Consider the following 11690-nt stretch of genomic DNA (forward strand, 5'->3'; position numbering starts at 1 on the left):
AGCAGGAAGTGACCTTGTTGTCCTGGGTCAGTGTGCCTACAGGACAGGTGTTTATATTATAAAAATGATTATCAGGCTCAGCTCAGGGATCAATGGGACTGTGGAAACTGAACCAACTCCTCTCCCCACCTCATGTTGGCCTGTTCAAAATCCAAAAGCAGGACTAGCTTGGGACACACTGAGTGAACTCAGGGCTCCAGTGCCTTGGCTTCCCACACTGGATCTTTTTCTGTAGTCCCAAATCACAAAAAGAATATATATTTTTAAGGTTCTTGCAAATGAGGCAAGGGCTTGTATATCTGAGCCCCATTCAGAACACACACACCCAGGAGCTGTGCTGCTACGGTTCAGGAAATGCGAGCCTAATTATTCCCTTTGTAACATTAAGGAACAACAAAAGCAACTTAGAAACTGTGACGTACTTGCAGTTTTTACATTTTAATCCAAATAACATTCCTTTCCCACAGACGGTACAGGTCTGAGACATCCAATACTTGGTGGAAAATCTGCAGAGGAAAAACATCAGATAAGTGTTAAGTACAAACAAGGTTGCTGTGCCCTCCACCAGGTGCAGGAAACTTTGCTATTTATAAGCCTCTCTCCACTCATCTCTCTAGCCCCGTTAACGCAGAAGAGCTATTTGAACTTGTCCACAAGATCAAGAGAACCAAAATTGCTTATTGAATCAAAGTTTATCCTTTTTAATCCTAAACTAGTTAAGTACCTTTAGTCCCAACCCCTTGGTGACTTAAATGGGAATTTTAGGTGTGCAAGTTCCATAGCACTGAGTTGATAGAATACAGTAAGCAAACTGTTGTAAGCCTTAACATAATATTACTTCCCTGTACTACAGAAGCACAACAGAGTAGGTTAGATGCTGTTCAGCCACATTGGGAGATACTGCCCCTGTCAAAAAAGATCTTACCATCTAAGAACGTGCATGTTTGTTGAGAAAGGAAAACTTATAGCAGCCCCAGCTTAGAGACTGGGCCTCGTCACCCAGCTGAGCTATGGCAGAAGTGGTATCTGAAAGAAGCCAACTGAAGTGAAAGAGCAAAGAGAAGGAACCGAGAAAACAGAAGGAATTTAACAATTACAGACTAGATCCCCTTCCACATTAACCTGCCCTTAGCCACAAACCTATCAACTGGTCACTCTGCATGTTTACTGTTACAGCCATTTTGGCCTAATTTTGCCCCATATCACTCCACTGAATCCTGACTGAAGCAAATTCATCCCTGGAGTGTCTCCAGTGAGGGTAATGGAGTTACAGAAGGGCTGACGTTTTACCGTTCTATGTAACCTTCAACTCGGGACCATACAACCTAAATAAAAACAACATTAAAAAGAGAAGGCTTTAGAGCAGCATCAGCCACCCAAAAACATAAACTATTGAAAACAAACTGCTGAGATTCTGGATTGAAGCAGTCGTCTGCTGTAGGATTCTGTACCTGAGGATCATGATTTAGTAGCATCTGCCTTTGGTAGGTCCAGAAAGGGCAGGTTATGCTCAGAGTAAGTAAAGTAAGGATAAACATGGGATCCCTCTTTCACCAGTGACTTCAGTTCACACCAACTGAGGGTGAGCCCAAGAAATTTCGCTGGCTAGCCCATGCCTGAAACTACACCCCTTGCCTAAGTGAAGTCCAAGTATCCGAAAGAGCAGAGATTTGTGGGCTTTGTGTGTGCTATATTCGGTGGCCACTACTGTACTGCAGAGTAAACATCCCATTGTCCATCTTGCCGGGACAAGTAAAGGAGAACACTTGCCCTCCAAGTTGAGTGGGAGAAGCTGAGAGTGAAATATTAGCTTTTAGGGACTGCTAAAAAGAGTAGTCTCACCTTCACTTGCTCTTAGTCAGAAACCTCTTCTGCTCGACTACAAGATGGCTGGAATAATACCCTGTTCCACAAAAGGGTAGTTTGATCATTGATACCCTGAATGAAACTATTTTAGCATAGAAAAAACCCAAAATATCAACTAGGCGCCAATGACCTAATCTGTAGCAACTGTTGAGCGCAGACTTCAGTAAGCTCCAGTTGCAATGAGGAAGGACTGGTACCATAGCTATGGCACCAGCCAGAGACTCAGCTGTTGGTCTCCCACTGTGAACTCAGAGTACTTAGTCCATCTCTTGAGGTCTCAGGTGGTCCCATCCTTTCACACTTCCATCTATTTTAAGTGTCAGTTCTTAAGGACTGGGACTACCTCTGACTGGATGCTTGCACAGTACAAGGGGACTCTGATTCTGGTTGGGGCATCTAGACATACAAATACAGTACCACACAGATTTTCCACACTTGGGTGGTTCACAACCCCCTTGATTTTTCAGTAGGTTGCCAACTGAAAGATAAGCCATATAGCTGTTTATTGGGGCTTTTACTTCAAAGAGCATTGCTTCTCCACTCAGCTGCAGTTCACCATCAGCCCCAGGCAGCTAGTAGCAGAATGAGTGTTCTTGGAAATAAAAGCCACAGCAAACAGTTGAAGCTCTTCAGGGATCCTGCACAGCTGTTTGCCACGGTTAGATGTACCCCCAGTTAATTCACAAAACTTCATCTTTCTATGGGTAGTCAGGAACTGAACCCTGCAAAGAATCTGGGTGCTTCTGTAATTCTTAACTATTTTGCGACTAGCATGAATAATACCCAATAAGAACCTCTGTTGAGGCTAGGAAAAGGGTTGCTCTCATTGCAAAGAGAAAGAGAGTAAGAGAAATTTCTAGCAAGAAAAAATTCCCATTCAACTTAAGCAACCTCCTTGCATCTAGATTAAAGCACTGATTTAGAGAGAGGCCCATTGCTCCTAGTGCCGGGCTCTGGCTACAGGCACACAAAGTTCCTTTCCTGTATCTCAAGTGCAGCCTGTCACCAGAACAGCTGCCAACTGGAAAGCGGCATGGAGGTCATTTCGATTTCTTTTTCTCATGGTAGATATGGAAGAGCAGAGTAGGACTCATATGGAATTTACTCAAGGTCAGTAGGTCACAGATAACGTACAGTTTTTTTTTATTGATAACAGCTCCAGCCTTATCTAAACCACATCTGAATTAAAATGGAATTGAGTATGCTTTGAGGACACTGTGCCCAGGTGTTAGAAATACAAGGAGAAGCCTCTGCCCCCCTCCTCCTGTTGGATCTATGCTGGAGAAAGAGAAATAACAAGGCTTATTGCTTGGCTGTCCCAGGTCATCCATGTTAACTCAGTCAATTTCAATAACCAAGGAAACAGCTAAGAAGAGTTCTCCCTCTGGTTTTAAGATGGGAGGTGGGGGGCGGGGGGAGATCAAGGTAACCCCATCTCTACTCCTGGTAACTGGGCTATGGGAGCTTAACACACACGAATTGATGTGGCTGGACAAGATACATCCTGAATGGACTCCTTTTCTCAACACCCTAACTATAAAGTCTGGGACTAGGCCATTCTGATCACCAGATGGTTTTCCTTACCAGTGTCCCAAAGAGCCTGGGGCCTTATCCCCAGGCACTGTGAATAAGAGAGGCTCCTTTCACTTCACTTGAGCAGGGGTGATATACAGGAACTTGAGGCATTACCTCCAGGAAAGGGAGGGGGGCTGAAGCTGAAGAGTTTTCACATTACTTCATCACCAATGCAGCACACCATGGGATATTGCCATGGCCACAACCAGCCAGGTACAGGACTCAGGAGACACTAACAAGGAAGTGTGCAGGGAGGAGTGACATCAGAAGAGATATGTACCAGGGGGCTCTGACCAGCCAATGTCAAGGTGACATGAACATGTCATGGCTTCGCAGAAGCCACACAGAACTCAGTAAGGCTGGGAAAGAAGGAAGGAAAAAGATCCAAGTTCTGACTGCCCACTCCCAGCATGAAGACCTCCACTTACTTAAGTAGGGAAGTGCAATACTGTCAGGAAACCCCAAACAACAGCAACAGCGGTGACTAACAATATGCTTTCCCTTTACTTTGAAACCAACAGGTGCAGACACTGTAGCTGACTCTAAGAAGCGGCTTGCCAGCATAAAAACCCTGTCACTCAGGCTTAGCACATTATCCTACACTAACTCTTGTGCTATGGTATTCTAAATGGTTTTGTCTCAAAGCTGGATTTTTATAGGAAAGGACTTTTCCTGAAGAAAATCTTCCTTCCCCTTCCATCATCTACTTTTCAGCTACAAACCTAGCTTAACTTTTGCTTTTCCAGAGCCCTTTGCAGTGCCAGCCTCTCTAGGGAGTTAGCTTTTCAACTTGAATTATAAGCAATGGGCTTTAGTTTGGGGCACTGCCCAGGACAGTGGGCTCTCAAGGGACCTTACATACAGAAGACGAACAACTGGCTACAATGCATCTAGCATACTGGATCTCAGCGCACAGGCTGCAGAGCAATCAGTCTCAAAAGGCACATTTTTCATAGTTTCATAGATGTTAGGGTCGGAAAGGACCTATTAGATCCTTGATTCCGACCCCCTGCCCTGGAAAGGAATGAGTACTGGGGACTTGGCCAAAACCAGACCAAAGTAAGTTGCTGGCTCAAGATGAAAGGCCATGCCCATTTCAGGGCCATGACTCTAATCCAGACAACAGGGAAACTGAGGGGTTGGGATGAAAGGATGCACTGTATTACAGAACAAATGGGTATTGCCTGCCATGACAAGGATCTAGCATTCTAGCGACTTACTGTTTTCTCCTCAGAGATACCATACCTGTGTTTTATTGAGTTTCCTAAGTCACGACGGGGAATCTGTGGGGACCAGCGAGGCACTGACAGTGTGTCTGCAGGGAGAAAAGACAGAAGAGGAAAAAGCCCAAGGATTAATAAAGAAGAAGGTCAGACTTCAATCTCTGAGCCAAGGAGCAGAGAAAGAGAAGGTCTCTGTTCCAGCAGGATTATAACCAGTCAGCAAATCAAAATGGAGGCTTAACCAAGCTGGTGCCTGAGGGATGTTTTCATCAAATCAAATAAGTCCAAGTCACATGGTAGATCTGGTAGAGGGACAGAGTGTGTGTGTGTGTGTGTGCGCGCGCGCGCACACCTGCACACACATACGTGTGTGCACACATGTGTGCATGTGTATGTGTACATGCAGGCATGGACAGGCTACCCAATAGCACAGTGTCATTGACATCAATTTTGTATGCCCATATAAATTACAGCAGGCTTGGAATGAATTGTGTATCTACCCTGAGATAGCAGCGTGCAGTAGGCAATTATTATTGCATCTTGCCACTAAGTGGCAGGAGAGCAGGTAAATACTCTAGGAGCAAATGACTTCTTGCTGGACGTAGGCAGAAGAAACTTAAACCAATGAAACTGACATCAGTGGAATCTGACCTGATTCTTTCAGGGAGTAATTCTACTCCGGATTTGGCAAAGCCACCCTGGTTTAAAGGTTTATGTCACCAGTCATTATTTCTTTGCACCAGTATGTTCATGCCCTATGAGAAAGAGATGCCCCACACTTCATGCTCTGAGAGATCAGCAGGACAACGTAACACTGGTCTCCATTCAAGATTCCTTATTTGGGAAAGCACTTAGGCATAATGAATTATCAGTCACCTGGAGCTAGAAGAAACTTCCCCCATTTCATTGCTAATTTCACAGGTCAGATGTACCCAGAGTTATCCAATCTCTATTAAATCAAGGCCTACTCCTGCAATTTATTTATTCAGGCACAACTTCATTTCCACAGTCCCAGAACACTGCAGAGTCAAGCACTTAATTCTACAAGGAAACAACGTCTCCTTTCCTCACAAAAAAGCAACAAAAGAAATAGGCTGTTGTATGCACAGAAGGAGCTTTAGAGATTTAGGGCTGAAAGCAACCTCCAGAGGTCATCCAGTACAACCCCCTGCCTGAAGCAGCATTATCCCATACAACCATAATCTAAACTCTACATCAGACTACCCTCAACCCTGACACAATATAGACCTAACACCCTAGCCTGCCACGGGTAAAGCATGGAAACCATGGCAGCCAATGTCCTGCTTTATAAAACGTTGCTCAGGAGGTCCGGGGTATAGGGCATGCCCCCCACTACATAGGAAAGCAAAACACCCTGTGGTCCATACCAGTCTGACCATGGGGTAAAATTCCTTCCTGACCCTAACTATGGTGATTGGTCTGACCCCGAGCAGAGGGGCAAGATCCTCTAGCCAGGAATTTCCAGCTCTGGTCCCAGCAAGAGAATCAGCACACCCCAAGTGAAGTCCTCAGTCCTGGCTGTAGCCAACACTCGATGCCTCTGGGAAGGATTAAAAACACCCTATAGCAGAAAAGGGGGATGAGGGGGCTTGGGCAGGAGCAACCAGCAAAGCCCAGAATCTTGGGAAATAGCCATGGTATAACATAAGCATAGCTACACATAGATCATCCCTGACCAGGGCCTGTCCAACCTCTTTTTGAACACCTCCAGTGATACAGAGCTCACAACTTCCCTAGGCAGTCTATTTTACCACTTCATTATTCTCACTGTACAGTTTTTATGGCTATCCAATCTAAATGTGCTTTTTGCAACTTCAGACCACTGGGCTGTGTCCTCCTCTCTACAGCAAGAGAGAAAAGGAGCTTTCCCTCTTCTTTATGGCAGCCCTTTAAGTCTTTGAAAACTGCTATTATGTCCCCTTTTAGGCACCTTTTCCACAAGCTGAACGTGCCTAGCTCCTTCAGCCTCTCCTCATAGGACTTGCTTTCCAAGCCCTTGATTATCTTTGTTGCCCAAACTCTGGACCATCTCTAACTTCTCTATGTCCTTTTTTAAAACGGGGAGCCCAGAACTGCATAAAGTTGTTCAGATGAAGTCAAAACACTGCCTAGTAGAGAGGCACTAGCACGTCCTGTGTCTTGCACCAAAAGTTTCTACTGATGAGCCCAAAACCATATTTGCCTGTTGTGCAGCTCTATCACACTGCAGACTCATATTGAGTCTGTGGCCTACCAAGACTCTCAAGTTCTTTTTCATAGTGCTGCCATCCAGCCAGATATCCCTCCTTTTGTGTTTGTGTTTTTGATTATTCCTCCTGAGTTGCAGCACCTTGCATCTGTCCTCATTGAACTTCATCCTGTTAGCTCTACTTCAGCTTTTCAATGTGTTGAGATCCTTCTGAATTGCGCTCACATCTTTCAACACATTCACAATTAGAGGTGCACCAATACATCAGTGCCATATCGTATTGGCACCAATAAGAGGAAAATTGTAATTATTGGCAATCTGCTTTTTTTGGTTGATGTGGCCAATAATGTTGCTGATAAATATCACATGCATGATATTTGCATGCATGATACCACCCGGGCCCTGCTCGCCACTGTGCAGCGCACAGGTGGCCAGGAGCGCCACCTGGCAGCGTGGCAAGCAGGGCCCGGGTGGTAAGTCTGTTGTGGGGGAAGGGGTATAGAGGAAGGAAGGGGTGTGGTGGGGCAGACCAAGGGCCCCATGGCAAGGGAGGGAGTGGGGCAGGTGCCAGGGCTGGGGCAGGGGCAATGGCAGACACTGTCCAGCTGGGGCAGAGTGCGGGACGGAGCCGCAGCTCATCTGAGGGACGCCGGGGTGGGGCGGCTCCTGCCACTGCACACACCTGAGGATGTCATGGGGAGCACGTGCAGGCTGCTGCTGCGGGCTGGTGCCAGGGGCAGTGCTAGATTTTTCCTGGCAGGGGGCCGGGCTGGGGCTGCGCTCAGGGAGAGCAACAGCAGTGCTGGAAGGAGGGCTGTGGTGGGGGGCTACAGCCACCACAAAATTTGCCATAGCCCCCACAAACTCCTCCCAGCACCGCCGCCGCCCTCCCTGAGTGCAGCCTGGTCCAGCCCCCCACACTGGGAAGAGCCCAGCGCCACCCCCAACCCCAGCAGCTGCCTGCCCTTGCCCCACACACAGATCTGAGGGCACATGCCTCCCATGTCCTCCCGGGGTGCATGCAGCAGTGGGAGCCACCCCCCTCGCCACAAACCCTGGATGAACCACAGCTCTGTCCCCTGCCCCTGCCTCGCCCCGCCCCGGCTGTGCAGCACCTGCCCCTGCCCCAGCTCCAATGCCAGCCCCATTCCCTCCCTCACAGAAGGGGCCTCGATCTGCCCCCCACTCTCCTTCCCTCACAACAAACTTACCAGCCAGATGATGCTCTCCATGTTGCCAGGCTGCACATCAGCAATCGGATTGGTATTGGCTGATAGGGCTCATTTAAAATCAGCCATCCGTATCAGCCCCCAAAATCTCTTTTGGAGCACCCCTATTCACAATCCTTTCCAGTTTCGTGTCATCTGCAAATTTGCTCAAGAAGTTTTCTATGCCAGCGTCCAAATTGTTAACGAACACATTGAACAGCACCAGGCCCAGGACAGACCCCTGTGGGACCTTATTTACTTTGACCTACATACCTTATTATTGTGTGTGCAGGTGTGTGCCTGCATTCATTACTCTTCTATAATACACTAGAACCAGCACACACAGACTGTGGCTAGCAGGGAATGCACATCTTAGATATAGTTAATGGTTTCCAAATAAGGAAGAGAAAATGAAGCTTAAATGGCAACTGCATAATTTATTAATAAGACATCACACATCCTCTGGCTGTATATCTTAACAAAGAGCCAAGTGTCAGCCTCTTAGCAGCAAAGGTAGCTACTGTTTAAGGAGAATATTAAACATAAAAAGAGCTTCTCTTGTAGTCCCCTTCTGAGAGAAAAAGGAAGGGAAAAGGTAATAAGCCCCAAGCCTGATGGAACAAATCAAAGTTAGCCAGTGCCCTGCTCTTCCCTGAGTGATGTAGCCAGGATAGATGAGCCATTGCCAAGCAAATCATCACACTCACTGGCAGCATATCATGCACTGATAGTGACTGCCAGATACACTAAATACACATCTGGGACTGATTTATTATCCATGCAGTCAATGGAAAGCCTTCCATGGCATCAATGCATAACAGAGGACTTCAGCATTTGTCCATTCCTGCATCCAGCCTAATTAACTAAGTTGATGTAATGCCTGTATTTTAGAAAGACCCCCAATCCTAGGTACAGATTTAAATCTTCTTTTGGCTGCCCAGTCTTTGAAAAGAAGTCTGTGTATTGCTCATGCTACTCTAGTGAGGACTACTCTAGTGGCCCATTTCCAGAGACAGGCCTTGAATGATGTGCAGTTTTCTGAGCCCCCACATGCACAAAATGGTAATCCGTAATGATTCTCTCCAAGGCCAAAAAAGCTATCCATCACAGACATAAGCCCAAACCACTCGACTGATCGTTGAGGGCAGTAAGGCAGACCCTAGCTCTGCTCCCACTGGGTTTTTTTCTGTATGTCAACCAATCCCTTACTAAATATACTTTCAGTATTATTCATATAGGCAGTGAGGACCTTTGTTTGCTTTCCTAGTCAATTTAATATATCAGGCTGAAATGTATTTTAATTATGTGCTGTTTCTGAAGGTTACATTTACATGCCACTTCCTGTACAATGGTTATTTTCCATACACTTCCCTGGAGTGGGTTGAAATATCTGTTACCAATAATATTTCTTAAGAAATGGGAGCATGGTCAGATGTATAGATATTAAATATGCCTTAAATATATATTGATAGTAAGCTACTCTAGCTCCTTCTTAGCCCCTTCTAATCCAAAAGGTATCATTTTTTTCTCTCTCTATGGCAACCAAGTTTACAACTTGGCAACCATGACGCATATTCCAAAACTTTAGCTTTTCCCCCAACCTAAAGACAATGAAAATCAATATGCACATCTCGACATTTGGGATGTCTCTGGTGGAGCATCAGCTACACAATCTCACATATTCCCTAGAAAGCCAAAGGCACCTGCAATTTACTTGCAGATAAAACTTCTGTTTCTCCTGGTCTAGCTAAAGAAAATCAACCCAGATGACAGACACAAATACCTACCTATTTCACATGCAGATATCCTGTTGTCTCCTGACACCCAAAGACAAGCATAGAACCTAAAAAGCTAAACCAACTAGAAATACCTTGGCTGTGAGACACAGAAAACTGAAAGATGAAGTAAGATACAGACTCAGGCATAGACACATGGGTCAAATCTGACTATTTCAAAAAGTTTTCCCAAACGTGTTTTATCCCTAAATTATAAATTGTATGTGTATTTGTCTTGTTAACAGGAGGAAGACTCCCAAGGACTTCAGCAAGAATTGGACTTGATCTTTCTGCCATTCTTTGCTCATAAACCAAACCTACAGCTTTTTACATTCATTTGCAAGCACCTGCCAAATAATTTGGAAAGTTTTCAGTGTAGAATGTTTAAGAACAGTGTCTTTGCTGTTTACGGTTGGTTGGCTAAACTACATGATGTTCCTTCTGCTCCCACATTTGAGGACAGAAATTTATTCTAAGACAGGAGAATAATGAAAGGCAAATTTGCAGATAAAAATAAATCATGTCAAATCTGGGACTATTCTGGGATTCACCAAAAATGTCCCACTTAGCCAGCAGCTCTCCAAATATGTTACAAACCTCTTGAAACATCTGCCTCCTTAGCAAGGAGCTAGACCCAGGGCCTGAACTCATACGTGAAGTATACTACTATTCCACCAGCTTTGCATTTGACTACATCTTTTTTAGTCTATTTGCACGCATCCAGCAGAGTCTCCAATTAGAAGTTATAGGACTGTAGAATTAATGTAAAAAATTGGCAGTCAGGAGGCCTGGATCATTTCTCTGACTACCACTAATCTGATGTCTGATCTGGGCAAATCCTTATGAAACTCAGCGGTGAGTCAGGCACTGAAACACCTTTGTGAACTGGGACTTTCCATTCTCCAGGTTTGTTTCCTCCTCCTCTTGTTGCCTATTGAGAGTGTAAGCAATTTGGGGCAGGAACAGTCTTAGGTACTGTGCATATACATACTAACACAGTTGGTTCCCAGATGGGGTCATGATTCTTAATACTGCTGTAATATTCAAAGGGGACCTAGCATTTCAGTCACTTAATACTTCCCATTCTGAGAGGATTTTTGTGACTTATGTAGTAGCTTCAATGACTTTCAAAGGCAGCTGCTTTTTTGAAATTCAGCAGACAGAAAGGCCTGGGGCCAGAGAAGTGCCATTGTTGGTCCCACGAACTACTGTTCTGGCTTGAAAGCAATATAAACTTTGGAAATTTTCCATTTCCTTCCTTTCTCTTGCACTGTAAGCAAACTTTTGCTAGTGTGCCTCGTGCTCTAATCAGGGGCTGGGCCAGTGCCACTGTCAAAGTAGCAGCCTATATTACACAGGGAACATAGGGAGTAGGCAAGTTCTCTGGGAGGAAGGAGGAAAAACCCAGAGTGGATTCTCCCAGAGGCTTCTTCTAGCATTGTAATGTTGATAGGACAGTGAAAGAAGAAGCATGCTCCCTGACACAGCTGGGCTGGCTACATCCCCCAGTATGGATATGCTTATACAGGTACTCCTCACTTAACGACCTACCTGTTTAACGACCGCTTAATGACCTAGTCGCAGGAACGGAGCTCAGTCGTTAAGTGAGGAGTGCCTGTTCCAGCAATATTGCACCTTTCACCAGTATAATGAGTTTTGTTCACAGGAAATTATGTTACTACATTGATACAGCCGTGCCGGGATAAGCTACTTATCGGAGTGCATTGCTGAGCCAGTGTAATGGTAGAGCTATACTGATAGCATGTTTCCAGTCTAGATATGGCTAATCTCTCTCTTTCCCAGACATGGGCCCCAGAATCACACGTGGTTCTAC

The 11690-nt window shown here is 45.5% G+C and overlaps 1 protein-coding gene across 1 annotated transcript in view; it reads right to left on the reverse strand.

Annotated features, from left to right (window-relative positions):
- KSR2 (kinase suppressor of ras 2) overlaps positions 1-11690 on the reverse strand; it is a 272120-nt gene that overhangs the window by 129667 nt on the left and 130763 nt on the right. The window contains exons 4-5 of the mRNA XM_025208577.1: positions 4687-4756; positions 423-506 (exon numbers count right to left, since the gene is read on the reverse strand). Coding sequence (XP_025064362.1) covers positions 423-506; positions 4687-4756 — 154 coding nt within the window. The remainder of the gene's footprint in view (positions 1-422; positions 507-4686; positions 4757-11690) is intronic.

Source organism: Alligator sinensis, unplaced genomic scaffold (genome assembly GCF_000455745.1).
Source record: "Alligator sinensis unplaced genomic scaffold, ASM45574v1 scaffold692_1, whole genome shotgun sequence".
In the NCBI taxonomy this organism is placed as follows: domain Eukaryota; kingdom Metazoa; phylum Chordata; order Crocodylia; family Alligatoridae; genus Alligator; species Alligator sinensis.